We start from the raw sequence: 15,866 nt of genomic DNA on the forward strand, positions 1-15,866 counted from the left end.
TCACCAGAATAATCTAAAAGATCTTATATATAGGTAGCAATAAAATACAATTTGTACATTAGTAGATTGAGTGGTATCCTGCTCCTTTGGTTAAGTCCCCAGATGAGTCACCATCACCTGCTTCTATCATGTCGGTATTAGGGATGTTAATGATTAACCTTGTAACTGTTAATTGTTAATCGGTAGTATTAATCATTCAAAGTTCTTATTAAACATATAAAAACAATATTATTAAGACAAAAAGAACATATTAAGAGACAAATTCATATAACACATTTATAATTCATATTCGTTCCATTCTGCTTATAGTGCTCTATAGTTATAAGCACTCATGAATATTCATAATGCTTCATAAAAATAATCATAACACATAAAGCATTTTACATTGACTTATAGGTCGAGTATCAATACTTTTTTGTGATCAACTTTTTTTTATTGGCACCTTCAGACATACAAAATAAATTACACAATGTGTAACAGGTAATAGCGATGGTGCACAGAACAGATAAACACAAATTGACCAAGAACAAAAAAAACCTCCCACCCCCCACCCTCTGCGGTCTCAAGGAAAACAAAACAAACAAAGAAACATCACATCTCACCTTGCCTAATCACTATCCACTAATTCTTGTGGGGTTGAGGTCATTAAGTCTGATATTTGTGCTGCTGCGCTTTCCCATAGGCTGATAGTTGATGATTTGGCTTTGTTAATCCTTGCTATAGAGAGCTCAAGCATAACTATGTCGCCAACCACTGTTCTATAAAAAGTGAGTGGGGAGCCAGCGCTGAGCTATCATTTTCTTGGTTGCAGTTGAGCCGGCTATCCAAATTTTCCTCTGTCTCCCAAGCAGGTGTAATTTAGAGTCGTCATTAAGTAACAAAACAATCGGGTCAGTAGGAATTTGACATCCTATCACATCAAATATTATTGATGTTGTTTTATTCCAGAACTCATGCACCTGTTCACACTCCCAGATCATATGCAGGAAAGTTCCAGTTTGTTCAGGTTGACAGAACGTGCAATAGAGAGTGGGAATGACTTTAGAGACGTATCTCTTCTGAGGAGTCCAATATGTCCTATGACATATGTTGAAGTTGATCTGCTGGTGATTTGGGTTCTTGGAACAGCGGACAATGTCCCAAGCTGTCTCCCAATTAATTGCGTTCCCCTCAGGGCTCAGCTCTCGCTCCCATTTCCCCACTATTGGGAGTTCTCCTATGGATACTTGCATCAGTTTAGCATAAATCCTGGAAATTAATCCTCTCACAGGAAACTCAACAAACCATTTAATGACTGGGTGCGCCTCAAGACTTTTTCCCCATGGTACTCCATAACATTTTAGGGTACAGCTCACGAGCTGCAGTTCCAATGAGACAACCTGTAGGAGGCCGAAGCTGGAAAAGTTGCATAGTATGCCTTTAAGTGTGCATTGTGCCATATTGGGGTATTCAAATGCCACTTATTGGTGTAGCGTAGTCCCTCCTCCACCTGTTTAAAGTTGGTCAATGTGATAATAGGGCCATAGGTTAGCATACACTTTTTTGGACACACCCCGGCAAAGGCACGGTCTTGCAGTCTTAGACTGCCAGTGAGGTTTTGCTCTATTTCTCTCCATTGAACTGTAGATGAGGGGTCCATCCACACTCTGAGGGCCCGTAGCTGAAAAGCTCTGTGATACATTTTAAAGTTGGGGAGGGCCAAGCCTACCATGTTTGTGGAACGTTGCAGGGTAGAGTATTTTAGCCTAGGTTGTTTATTATTCCAAATATACTGCCGAATTAAAGCATCAAGTTTCTTCCAGAAATGTTTAGGTGAGGGTAAGGGGGTCATCGTACTTAATAAATTCACACGAGGAACTATGTTAATTTTAGCAATCCTGGACCGCAGTGATGCCGGCAGCACAGACCAGTTGGCCAGATCCCTTTGAACCTTATTTAATATAGTTTCATAGTTGTCCTGGACAACTCGCTGTAGCGATGCGTGTATGATGATGCCCAAATATGTAATTTTGCTTTGGGTTGGTATTGTAACACTAATGGCTGATGTCACATGCCTGTTGTTCAATAAAAGAAGATTAGATTTATTCCAGTTAATTTTATAGCCTGAGATTGAGCCAAATTCGGTGAAGATCTTAAGAATTTTTGGAATAGAGTCCTCAAGATCAGAGATGTACAACAAAATATCATCTGCAAATGATGATATTGAGCTGCTATTGGATTTAATCTGGACATTACAGATTTTATTGCAGTGCAATAAAATCAGTAAAATCAGCAGTGCATTATGAACTCAGCTCTCCTTCTTAGCAGATAATTTAGCTCTATTCGACTTGTGACCAAAAGAGTATGTGTACATTTAGAAAAACACGCCTTTAGAGACTGCTCTAGAGATCTACAACGTTCTTCCAACTCCACAATCCTTGCCTCTCTTTTTCTCTTCAAATTGACTGCAAAGGAAGATGTGAAATCTCTAATAAATCCTTTAGCTGCTTGCCAAATGAATGCCAGATCCGAAACTGAGTCAGTATTGATTGATATAAACTCAGCCAGTTTGGCTCTAAACTCTGCATCAAAAGCTGTGTTCTGGAGAAGGGAGTTATTCAATTGCCACCTTCTAGATCTTTCTCCTAACATATCACAATGGAATGTGGTTATCAGCGCATTGTGATCAGACAGAATTGCTAGTTCTATTGCTATTGTGTAGAACCATTTGTATCATATTTGCTAGGCAAGTTTCTGAAACCTCCATCTTATCAACGTGCTCAATACTTTCCTTAAACAGCTGTTGTATATGATCTGATACATGTATTCTGCCCTATAGTGGATTATCATTCCACTGTAAGAAGTGGAGGGGCTTTTTTTTTTGGCCTTTTCAAAATGGCTGCTCTCATTAAATCCTCCACACACTTTTGGCAGGAAACAAGTTGCTCATTTACATGAAGTTACGGTAAGAATAACATTTATATTATTACTCATTTTTTTAAATAAATATCTTCTTTATTGAAACAATGCATAATTACTTAATACAATTCATTATTTATATTACAGTTAAATCGTGGTAAAAATGTGTGTATCAAATGTGATACTGCAGGTATTTAAGGTGCTTTATCCCTGAACTGTCGTGTCACATTTTTGTAATGTAATCTACATCATGCCTACCACAATACAAACACACACTATTTTGATGATTTAATTAATGTAATGACTAAAATGCCATCTTAAAATACATTTTGGGTATTTTCACAATAACAATTCCCCCTGAAATCACAATCGCTATGCTATATTGACCAATTTGTTATGTGTGTATTTTTAGATGTCAAAAAGACTAGAGGAAGAAGAGAGAAAAAGAAAGTACATTGAAAATGTCATCAGCATGATAGTAGCTGGCAATTCAAGCGACATGGAGCAGTTAGGGGAAGATGATGATGATGAGGAGGAGGAGGAATGAACTCCTAAGGCCAAGCATGATGATGATGGAAGTTCAGATAGCAGTGATGAGGAAGACTATCAAAATGAAAGTGTAGCCCAGACAAGCATGGAAGTTGAGGTCCCAACAACAACTCAGGACACAATCAGAAAGGAGTCAGTGAAGGGCAATGCAAAACGGAAAGAATACAGATGGAGAAAAACACAATATCACCTCCATCTGTCAATTTCATTGCATGTGTTGAGGAAGGCACAGAGGACAGGTGTGACTGGACACCATACATGTATTTCAAACAGTTTGTCAATGATGAAATGTTACAGGAAATTGCAGAACAAACAAACCTGTACAGTGTACAAAAAACGGGCAAGTCAGTAAACACAACTGCTAAAGAGATAGAGCAGGTTCTAGGCATGTACATGCAGATGTCCTGTGTTAGAGCCTATTTGGAAATGGAGACAAAGCTCCCTTTTGATGTCATGTCTCGAGATCGGTTTCTGAAATTGCTGACACTGATTCACTTTCAGGACAACCTCAGTGTGTCTGATGATGCAAAGAAAGATAAACTGTGGAAGCTCAGACCATGGTTAAAAAAACTGCGAGAACAGTTTCTCTACATACCACCTGAAGAATGCCATGCCGTTGATGAAATTATGGTGCCATTCAAAGGAAAATCTCATCTACGTGTCTACATGCCTGCAAAACGTCACAAATGGGGTTTCAAGATGTGGGGACGTGCTGGACAAAGTGGATTTCTTTATGACTTTGATGTTTGTCAAGGTGCAGAAAACCCAGACAGAGAAAAGTCTGATGTTGGTGTTACAGGAGAAGTTGTGCTGAAAATGACATCAAAACTTCCAGCAGGAAAAAATCACAAGGTCTTTGCAGACAACTACTTTACATCAGTTCCCCTGGTGCAACACCTAAAAGAGAAAGGAATCCACTACATTGGCACGGTCTGATGAACCGGGTGAGAGACTGCACCATGATGGATAATGGAATGGAAAAATGGAAGAGGGTCAATGGACTTCAGAGTAAACCAGGACAACAACATTATTGTAAGATGGTACGACAACAAAGCAGTGGACCTGATTTCCTCCTTTGTTGGCATTGAACCAGAGACCAGAAGAAGCTAGAGCCCCAGATGAAACCAAGGGCTCTACGAAAGTTTCAGGTTTTGGTTGGCACTTCTCTCACAAGCGCAGGAAAGGCCAAAGTCAAGTGTAGCAGACCACTATCCTCTCCAGAAGCGACTCCAACACCACCCCGTAAAAGGCCAAGCTGCAGTGTGCCCCTTGATGTGAGAAGGGATGGCACTGATCATTTTCCAAAATGGGAAACCCGACAGAGATGCAAGCACTGCACCGGCAATCACTTCTCACATGTCTACTGTGAGAAGTGTAAGGTGCATCTTTGCCTGAACAAGGACAGAAACTGTTTTTGTGCCTACCACAAAGTGAAATAAAAAGGCAGTAAAAAGTTGTATGTAAAAAAAAAAAACAAAGACAAAAACTGCCTGAAATGTTTTATATTGTCAGTATGTTATGGGCAAAATGTGTTTTTGTACCTAAAATGAACATTGTTGTGAGCAAAAAGTTGCCCAAAAAGCCCAATGTATCAAATGTGATACAAAAAATGTATCATAAACAAAATGATATGGCAAACATTTTTTTGGGGATTTTGTTAAAATGTTTAATAAACATCTCAGTTCCAAAACATTTTAATTTTCTGGCTATTTTTTGATGTGTCAGGCTTTACAGCTCACTAGAACACAAAATGTAATCAATGCGGGAGTGGGTGTGGTGACGTGAGGGAAAAAAGGTGTAATCCTTGCTAGTAGGATTGTGCATCCTCCATACATCTGTAAGATGGTGGGATTCCATAACTGCTCTAAACATGTCTGATGTGTGTTTTTGGGCCTTTGTGTGGTTGCCCCCTGATATATCCTGATTTAAATCTAGCACTGCATTCATGTCTCCCCCTATAATTAGTGAATATTCATTAAGAGAGAGCAATTCATTGGTTAGATGCGGGAAAAAGCTTACGTCATATGTAGACGGTGCATATACCAAAACAAAGGCTATTTCCGTACTCCTTATTGTGGTGCATATATAAGATATCCTATCTGATAAATCTTTACTACTTTTATCTACGGTGAGTGCGCATTTCCGCGACAGTAACACAATGGAGCCCTTGGTTTTGGTGTCGTCACTAGATGAAGCAGCAATCTTGTAGTATTTATTTTGTAGGCGATTTAAATGTGTTTTACGTAAATGTGACTCTTATATAAGTGCTACATCTATATTCTTTCTTCTTAAGTAGTCCAGGAATTTAGCTCATTTGATCAGCCCCCTGATGTTAACTGAAAGGATTGAAAGCTTAGCCATCTTCAAAATTGACACGCTTACATGTATTGTGTACCCTACCGGAATTAGCTGATACATTTTTAGCAAAGGGTGAACTGTTAGATCTGAGCAAAGTGTGGTAAAAACATAAAAAATAAAATTAATCCCCTAACTCTTCGAGACCACAGACCCCCTCCCCTATTTGTAAGATACGTGGCCACATCAAACGCAGCTCGCATAAAACTCCAGCTCAAAACTGCCCCTCCTGTCTAAAGTCACAGGTGAAATGAAACAGGTCTGGTGAACTCTTATGTTAAACATGAACAATTTTACAACAAACCTTAGAACCGGCTAGTAAGTTCTGAAATAGGCTATGCAAAAAACACACCAGCCTAGTAGGAGTAATAAACATAGATTATAAGCTGATTAGTCCGCAATCATCATGTTCTTTCAGTCTAATTAAGGGCGTTTTCCCACCTACCTCATTTGGTCCAGACTTTTGGACTTTTCAGTTTGGTCCGAAACAAAATTGCAGGTGAGAAAGGTGCCTCGGACCATGGTTCAGATCAAAAGAACAAATTTTGGTCCGATCAAAAGAGGTGGTCTCTGTCCGGACCAAACTGAACCATGGTCCGGTTCGTTTATATTGTGAAAGCATATTTTGGATGGTTCGGACTTTCGAAACAAATACAAGAAGCTCTGGCAGGCTCTCCTTGTGTTACAAGACCGAGGGAATAGCTCGGTGCTTAGCCTGTACGTGAGAGAGTGACGGTGAATGCGCTCAGAGCAGACAGCTGTCGGCTATCAGAGCTGAGAATACATCAGCAGTTTACTTGTTAAGTGGTAGTAAATGTACAGTGTAGGTTTCCGTTTGTCTCTGAATAAATGCTCCAGAAAGAAAGTGTTCCCGTGTCTTGCTTCTCAACATCACAACAAAACAAAAAGAGCCGTGGCAGTAGGGGAGAGCAGCAGTCAGTTGAAAAAACTCCAACACAGAGAGAGGATACGAGAGGACGGGGAAGCCCGTCTACAAACCAATCAATTATAAGTATCTGGAGACGCAACTCACATATGTGATGACGGCAGGACGTAGTTTTGTCACGTATAGATCTTTAGTGCGCTTGCATAACTGCAGTGTGAAACCAAAACTTACCGGATCAAATGTATACAATGTAACAAAAATATGAACCTTGGTCTGGACCTTGTTTCGGACTTTCAGGTGTGAAAACGCCCTAAATGTTCCTTTAAAGAGTGGTTCCAAAACTTACATACAGTGCCCTCAAGTCAACTTGTACAGTAATCCAGATACCGCTAGTCTATAGCCACTGGGTCTGCCAGCCATGGTCACGCCGCTGGCTCCGGCACCAGACGAGAAGTCCCCCGCGCGGGCGTCCCGCCGTCCTCCGTCTCCACCGTTGGCACTGGGTCCAGCCGCAGAGCGGCCTGTGTGGACGTTGCGTCGTCCTCATTATCCAACTCCCGACAGAAATCGTCTGCATCCTTGGCTGTAGTGAAGGTTAGCACTCTCCCTCTGTGTGTCACTCTCAGGGTGGCCGGATAAATAAGGACGTTTCAGATGCCTTTAGCATGTAGCTTACGCTGTGCTCCTATAAATCCTTGGTGCCGCTGGACAGTGAGTGTGCTGTAATCAGGCTTAAAGCGTAGTGTTGCTTTGGAATCACTGTATTTTCGCTGTATTTGTCTCGCCCCCTGAAGGATTTCTTGGCGGTCCTGATATCTCAAACACCTGGATTTTCAGGTGTTTACACCCTTGCCGTAGATTCTGTGTGCTCTGTCAATTTCAATGGTAGCCCTGTTCTGTAAGGAGGGGATCCACACCGGCAACTGATTTTGCAGGAACCCAACTGGTTCATCCTTTTCGCTGCCCTCTTTTAGTCCAATGATGCGTACAGGACACCAATTTTCTTTGTGAATAAATAATGTATCGTAAATAAATGTTCTTCCTTAAAATACACAAGTATGTACACCCCTATGTTAAATTCCCATAGAGGTAGGCAGATTTTTATTTTTAAAGGCCAGTTATTTCATGGATCCAGGTTTGATTTGTATTGAGAGATGATCTTATGGAAAGTAGCCCATGTCAATCTCTAGGTATGGTGAAGGGTATGTGATGATGTGGGGCTATTTTAATTCCAAAGGCCAAGGGAACTTTATCAAGATGCATAGTATCCTGGATCCATGAAATAACTGGCCTTTAAAAATAAAAATCTGCCTAATCTGGTAATAATAACCATTAAACTCCGGATGGACTCCAGCCGTCTTCTATTAGCGGACCGCAAACCAAGTTTAAGGCTCATACCGCCACCTACATTACTGTATTGGAGTGTGTAGAATAATCAATGGCATTAATTAATCTGCACAGAGGAGGTATTCACAGTCGGGTCTGTTGTGTTTGTGTGAGAGAGAGAGAGAGAGAGAGAGAGAGAGCATACGGCAGTATGTGGCAGTCAACATTGATTGTGTGGCAGGCCGCCACAAACATATCAATGTATGGGAAACCCTGATGTCCTCATAGCTTTGGTCCTCCTCAGCTTCCATCTGTCTGGAAGGTCTTTCTGCGTGGATATTGGCAACTCTCGTTCATCTTCAACAGCATTATAGTATGGGGTTCCACAGGGTTCCGCTCTTGGGCTATTACTTTACATGCTACCGCTAGGGCAAATAATTAGGAAAAACAATATCAATTACTTCTATGCTGATGACACACAATTGTATATTTCCGTTGACTCTGATAACACCAATCACTTAAGCAAACTCTTAAGTTCTTATAGCAAAATAAAAAAAAAGTTATTATCATAGGCCAATGAAACGGCGAGTTCATGAGTTCACCACGTAGCTAGCTATATTTAATGGCTGTATTAAGAGAACGATGTACTAGCTATATACTTGTAAGAGACACGAGAGAGAAGCTCAAGAGCACGCAGTGTTGCTACGACAACACAAAAAACTGTTGCTAGTGTGCATGTCCATCGTGACGTCATGGGCCAGTCAACACGGAAGATCAAGCTCCATGACTGCGGAAGATCCAGGTATTTTTGTGGAGCAACAACTTCACTGTTGAGAATGCCGTCCATCTTCCAAAATGCAAAACTTGTATCCAAATGAATTGTGCTTGAAGCTGCATGGCAGGTTAACCATGGCTGTAGTCCAGTGTGACTGAAACTAATCGGCATGTGAATAGAGATGCAAATACTGGAGGTTGGGTTTGCGCTCTCCTGCTGTGTCTGAGTTATGTGAAAGTTTCATATTTTATCTACTTTACGTAATTTTAAAAATCACATTATTTGGCGGTGGACACATTGGAAAGTGTAAAATATAAGGTTTCTATCAATATTTTTGCCATGCTAAAAGCTCATACATGACATATTTATTTTTATCCTGCTGAGCTACCGCAGCGGAGCCCGTGATTCCAGAGGGTTAAATCACTTCTATATTCTAGTGATTTAAACATGGTTACACATCATGCTATCTTTTTTTAATATATATTATTTTTTGGGCTTTTATGGCCTTTAATTGACAGGATAGCTTCAAGAGGATAGAGAGGTAGGATGACATGCAGCAAAGGCCTCAGCCTACATGGGGCTCACAATCTACTGGTTGAGGTAGAGGTCGCTCCTACACATCATGTTTTCCGTTGTGTAAATGGCAATGGCTTTTTTTTTAGCGTGTTTAGCATTTAATTGACCTTATCCTTTTCTACTTTGCTGTGGGTTGTTGTACTGTTGCTGCCGTTACAGTACCTGGCTGATGGAAGCTCGGGGAGAGCTCTCTGGCCACAGCTCTAGCAATATCCGAATCCTGACTGGCTGACTGTGCAGCCTGGTCTGCAGCCTCCGCTTTGGCCCGGGCATGGGACGTCCTGTAAAAAGGCACAAATAAAATACATGGACTCAGTGAGTTTAGCATCCAGCAAGTAACTAACATACTCACACAGCGTAGTTGACCCTGTTTTGCTAGATATAACCTATATGGCCATGTGTTAGATGAGCAGCTACACAAAAAAGAAACACCATTGTAATATTTCATATTATTTTTAACAATTCCACTAGAGATGCCCCGATTGATCGCCCGCCGATTATCATCGACCGATATTCAGTAAAACTATGCTTACACCCTGGAAATGGACGTTACGTTATCAGTATGAGACAACGTTTTCACATTATGTGCAACGTTAGCCAATAGACAATATCGTTGAGTCTCACAGCTAATTTGAACGCCTTAGCAAACTTCCATAAATTAATTTGCTGGTTCATTAGGCCTATAGCCAGATGACTAGGGAAAAACCCCTGAAGGGCTAAGCCTATGATGATATTGCTTGCAATTAAAACTATGACTAATAAATGAGCTCCACCTTTACCAGCTGCAACATTTAAGTTTTGAAGCAATAATGCATCAGTGTTTTAATATTATTTTAAATGGACGTTTAGTGTTAAATTTTGTATTTTCAGTTTGTACAATAACATTTCCTAAAGATTTTTAATGCAAGGCATACACCTGTATTAGAGTATTTTTACACTGTGGCATTGCTACTTTAAAAAATCTGAGCACTTGTATTACTAGTTTATAAGATACATGGACTGTAGAAGGTTACAGTTTTCAGAGAAAAACACTCCCCTTTATTGCTGTTGTATATATTCTAGGGCTGTCAAAATAACGCGTTAATTTCGATTAATTAATCTGAGAAAAATAACGCGTTAAAAAAAATAACGCAGATTAATCCATTCCATATTGACGTTTGACCCGGAGCCATTCTAGCCACGATTGGACTGTAAAATGAAGGAGGGAGACGAGAGTGTTCTGCCTGGATTATTAATTGGAACATTAGTTGGAACAAATCTTCTTCCTGCCAACCCTGGCTACCGAAATCTGGTGCCACTGATATGTATGCACTTCTCTCTGATGCTCTGAAACACAAACACCGCTGCTATGACACACTATACTCGACAGCAGCTAACGTTAGCCTACCGCTAGCTAGTAGCTGGATTAAACACGGTTACAATGCTGACAGCTAAGGCTAAACGGTGTAAAGTTTGACTGTGTTTTACTGTAGAGGATTCAACACCGGTATGTAACAATCTGCAGCTGCCGTCGGAAAAACAACACAGACGGTGCTTTCAATGAAACTGGTAAACTACAGCCTCGTGGTGCATTTGAAGTTATTGTAAATGTCCTTTTCCCATCTGATGGTTCAACAGCAATTTACTACTGAAATTAGTTATTGTTATTGTTATACATTATTATTAAATTATTTCATTTTGACCATATGGCCTTAGCAATAAACAAGCCGTTCTTTAATGTCACCAACTGTTGTTTAGTACCCTTTTTCTTTTCTTTTTTTACTTTCTTCAGGCACCGTTAATTATGTATGTGATTAATTTCGATTAATTAATCACAGAGTATGTAATTAATTAGATTACATTTTTTAATTGATTGACAGCCCTAATATATTCATATTGTTTAGTAATAAGGTAGCCTTGTTTTTCAGGTGTATGCCCCTCTCACATGTTGTTAATCTAACATTAAAATAACTGAATGGCTTGTGAGGCTAATTCAAAGGCTTGTAAGGGCTAGCTCTCTGGCCACTCAAGTGAGTTGCATGTAATAAATGAAGCTAGTCGTGAGTTAAAATGGACATATTATGCTTTTCCGGATTTTCTGTCATATCTACAATGTTTTAATGTTGGATTTTCATGTTAAACATGGCTAAAATATGAGGTAAACGTATTTTAGAGAAATCCCCGTCAGCTAAAACGTTCAGGTTTCCAACTGTTCTGAACGCTCCAGTTTCAACAGTTTTTTCTACTCTCAGCAAAGTATTATGCAACTCTAAGCCAGCCTTCTATGATTGGTCATCTGCTACGGGTAGGCAGGATTGGAGTGTTTTTGTTTTTTTTCAGCTACTGCGGTGTTAACACTGTTGCATGAAACTACATGCTAACGGCAGTAAAATGTCATCTTGGCTGCCAGTGTTGTTAAATTCTCCCCAAATTTGAGTCACATTACTTCTGAAACATTTCTGTTTATGTAGTATTTGGTTTAAAAACCTTTATCTGCGATTTTTGACTGTAGAAAGTACTGCTATATTCTATTAGTGGCCACTGCTAACTATAGCAGCTACATGGCTAACGGCAGTAAACAATGTAATTTGGGCTACCAATGTTGTTTAATTCTCCCAAATTCCAGGTCGCATTACTGCTGAAACATGTCCGATTAGGTAGTGTTTGGTTCAGAAGTCTTTATCTGTGATTTTTGACAGTAGAAAGTGCTGATTACAATCTAAAGTTAGCATAATAACGCAACATAATCTTGGCGACCAATCCTGGTCATTTCCGGTCACATATTTGGTTTAGAAGCCTTTATTGGTGATTTTTCACGGTACAAAGTCCTGTTGTATACTCTGTTGCAATAGCTCCAGGTGATACTAGCTAGTGAAACCAAACTGGAGCGCACCGGCGATTCCAGGAAACACTCTGGCCAATCAGAGCAGACTGGGCTTTTTCGGGATAAGGGATTAAAGAAACACCCTCTGTATTCACTCTCTCATACAGAGGGTGAATACATATGCAGCAGCCATGGGCAGTACAGTATGAGAAAAATAAAGTGTTTTTTTAACCCTTGTGCACTGTTAACTAAAAGTTCCTCTGGTGTCAGAGGACAAAAATGTCCCCCCTGAAAAAACTGCCATAAAAATATTATACATTAATATTATTTTCCACTTTCACCGAGATAAATCACATCAGTTGTGTTCATAACTAACAAAAATTCATTCTTTTTAGAATTGTAATTTAAATGACTTTTATTTACATAAAGTCACTGTGGTTTTTTTAATGACAAAAACACAAAAAATAAAATATTTTCAGTAGGGGGAAATTTATTTTTCAGTTTTTCACAGTCTGAGGTAAGTCAATGATTAGCAACAACATTGATTTTTGTGCATTTTTGTTTTTTACACATTATCAGAAAAAAAACACCCTCTTGATACCTTAGAGCAGCGGTTTTCAATAGATGAGGCGCGCCTCTCCTGGGGGGCACCAAAGAGCCACAGGGGAGGCGCGACATGCAATGAAAAAATAACTCTGTATGCAGCTCTATTGATATCGGTAATTGTGCGTGCGTGTATTAGATTTAAAATGCATTGTTTCCTTGTCCCAAGTCAACAGAAGTCAGCATTAAGGGAGGAGACAGGACCCAGAAAAAAACGTAGGAAATATGATCCTGAGTTAAAGTTAGGTTTCACCTGGTCGGGGTCCAAGGCTGCACCTCTGATGCAGTGTGACAGAGACTGGGAGAAATTCCGATCATGCGTTTGTGGTTATCTGTGGAGAGCGAGTTCCCCCAGATCTCCACTAAGGCTATGGAAGTCCTAATACCCTTCACCTCCACCTACTTGTGTAAGTGTGGGTTTTCCGCACTGACCCTGATTAAAAACAAATACAGATCAAGGCTGCAGGTGAAGGACGACTTGTGTTTATTTCTCTCTGCAGTGCAGCCCCGCATCCAACACCTCTGCGCATCAAAAGCATTGTTCCCACTGACAGACACGGTGTCAGCTGATTTTGCCGGGGCTACAGCCCTAAATGTTTTGAGTGTAGCCGCAAATGTAATGAGTTATATTTTGAATGTGCACAAAGTTTTGGACATGAGCAGAAAAATTGTTCAAAAATCTGAAATATTACAGTCCAGGGGTTTATTAATAAATTAAAATGAATAATGTATAATTGAGGTGAATAACTGTCATATGCACATTTAAGGAGGTTACTTCCCCGACAAAAGATGCAAAAGAGGAGGGAAGAGTAAATTATACCTAGGCTACATGTGTGCTGACTCAGATATAATTAGAAAAGTAGATCCAAAGGAGAATAAATAGTTGAAAGCAATACAGAATGCCTGAGAACCTTACTTCAATATATTCCATTACGTTTTTATATTTGGATTGTAATCTGTTTCCCTTTATATAAAGATATTTCCAGCATATTGATTCAGAAAAAGGTAGAAATAGATGGATAAAAATTCACCAGAATGCATGAAATGAAGTGTTTAATGCTCAACATTTTCGGGGGGTGGACCCCCAGACCCCCCACATCATAAGTTGCCACACAAATCTGGAAACAAAACCTTGGCCCTTGGGTTGCCAGGCCAGTTATAATTAAGCCAAATGCTGGTGCCATCTAACTTGCCGATTACACATATTAAGCATGTTTTGTTGACTTGTGGATGGGCCCACTGATGTTTTTAAAAGTAGCCTCAATTGCATGCAAGTTGGAAATTATTTGCTGTTGCAAAGAATCGTTTATGCACTTTTAAAAAAGTTGTGGAAATAAAATGTCTTCAAATACAATATTAAAAAATATTTACATTTTATCAGTTGTTATTGAAACTCACCATTGCCTGGAACACACTAAAGATGGCATTTACTGCAGAGGCGTGTGTGGTTTAGGGCAGGCGGACGGGATTTTGGGGAAGAGGGTGCTCCGTTGACCTTACCTACTCTAAGGGGAGGCTCACATTCACCCAATTTGAAAACCCCTGCCAGACAAAAATGTCCTCCATTCCTAAAAAAATATTTTCCACTTTCACTGAGTTAAATCTTTTAAACGTACAATATGTAACTTTCTGCCGCTAGGGTTCTCTCAATCAAAACAATGGATGGTAAACACAGACTTTTGATGATGTTGGATGGAAGTTGCGTGGAATTATGGGAGTTGTAGTTTTTATTATAATACCATTGCCGATTAAAACACATCTGTTCACGGACGAGTTTACCCATTCAAGTTTATTCACGTTCTAATAAAATAGCTGCAGTTTCCCCAACATAATTATTATTTTCTCGATTAGATTTGTATTGGTAGCTGACCAGTTAACTAGTGAGCCAGCAAGCTAACATTAGCCAACAGCAAAAACCACACCAAAACAATATATTTCACATGTGTGTTTTCAACACCGGGGCAGACAGGGTTTGTCTGTCTCAGGAAGCTGAGAGACGGGTGTAGGTGGGGATTGCGGGGGTAATCTCGGGGACGGCAAGGACGTTCAAAGGCCGTTGTGCAGCAGCACCCTTTCACTTTGCTGTAATCTTAACTAGTTGTTTTGGTGCTTAACCCAACTTTTGTCGGGTTAATTTAGCTAACTGTAAAGACAGCTAAACACAAAGGGGGGAGATATTCGACAGGGAGGATATTTTCGGCACAAACATCGGTAGTGCTAACGGAGACGTACCTAATGTTATGGATGGACGCTGTTCTGACTTGGGTGCCTGGGTCTGATCAGTTCCTCCAGGATTTCGCGATGTCGGCAATTCATGCACATTTAACCAATCATCGTGAATTTGGTGTGACTCGCAATTTTGACCAATCACCGCAACTTTTCTGCGAGTTTCCCGCGACTTCAACCAATCCCAGAAGTCCCACATGCCAGACTTCACGTCAGTATGTGACTCTGAGAGCCAATGACCAAGCGGGAGTGAGAACGGGTTGACATTCATTTCCTTGTTTCTGATATGAATACGAGACGTGTGTGACTCGAACATCTCACATTTACCAACAAAACGTAAAGCGAAAGTCCGTGCAAAACATTTCAGACTGTCCTGCCAACCTGTACCCATTTTAACATCAATGTACGCTGTAACGATTTTTTACTCTAAAGTCGCTGAAAGCTGCTACTGCTTCAATCCTGTCGGCTCTCTGCAGCGGGCGCGGCTGCTGCAGAGATGAGACGTACACGATCGACCTAAATTGAGGACAGCTACACTCGTTATTGTAAGTGCAATGATAAGTTAAAGTCAAATAAGTACTTTATCAAACTATATGAATGTGTGTCCGAGGCCAGGTTAGGAAATTAACTAACAATGTAAAGATCAACAAAGCCAAAGCAAAAAATTTTTGTCTTAAATCCACCAGCCATTTTCATATTTTACCAACATTTGCAGCATCCTGAGCCTTTTTGGTAAGGTTACTAGGAAAACTCAGCCCAGAGTAATTTTATTCCCAAAAAACTTTTTATTGCAACTTTCATTGTCTCCCGCAACTTCATTGCAGCAAACATACAAAAGACATCGCAACTTTTATCGCAATTTTGTACAA

General features: G+C 40.1%; 1 protein-coding gene across 1 annotated transcript in view; it reads right to left on the reverse strand.

The window, feature by feature from the left end:
- Nucleotides 1-15,866, reverse strand: part of LOC144526514 (junctophilin-1-like) — an 88,801-nt gene that overhangs the window by 6,960 nt on the left and 65,975 nt on the right. The window contains exon 3 of the mRNA XM_078264036.1: nt 9,528-9,646. Within this exon, the coding sequence (XP_078120162.1) occupies nt 9,528-9,646 (119 nt within the window). The remainder of the gene's footprint in view (nt 1-9,527; nt 9,647-15,866) is intronic.

The sequence above is a fragment of the Sander vitreus genome, chromosome 12 (assembly GCF_031162955.1).
Source record: "Sander vitreus isolate 19-12246 chromosome 12, sanVit1, whole genome shotgun sequence".
NCBI lineage: Eukaryota > Metazoa > Chordata > Actinopteri > Perciformes > Percidae > Sander > Sander vitreus.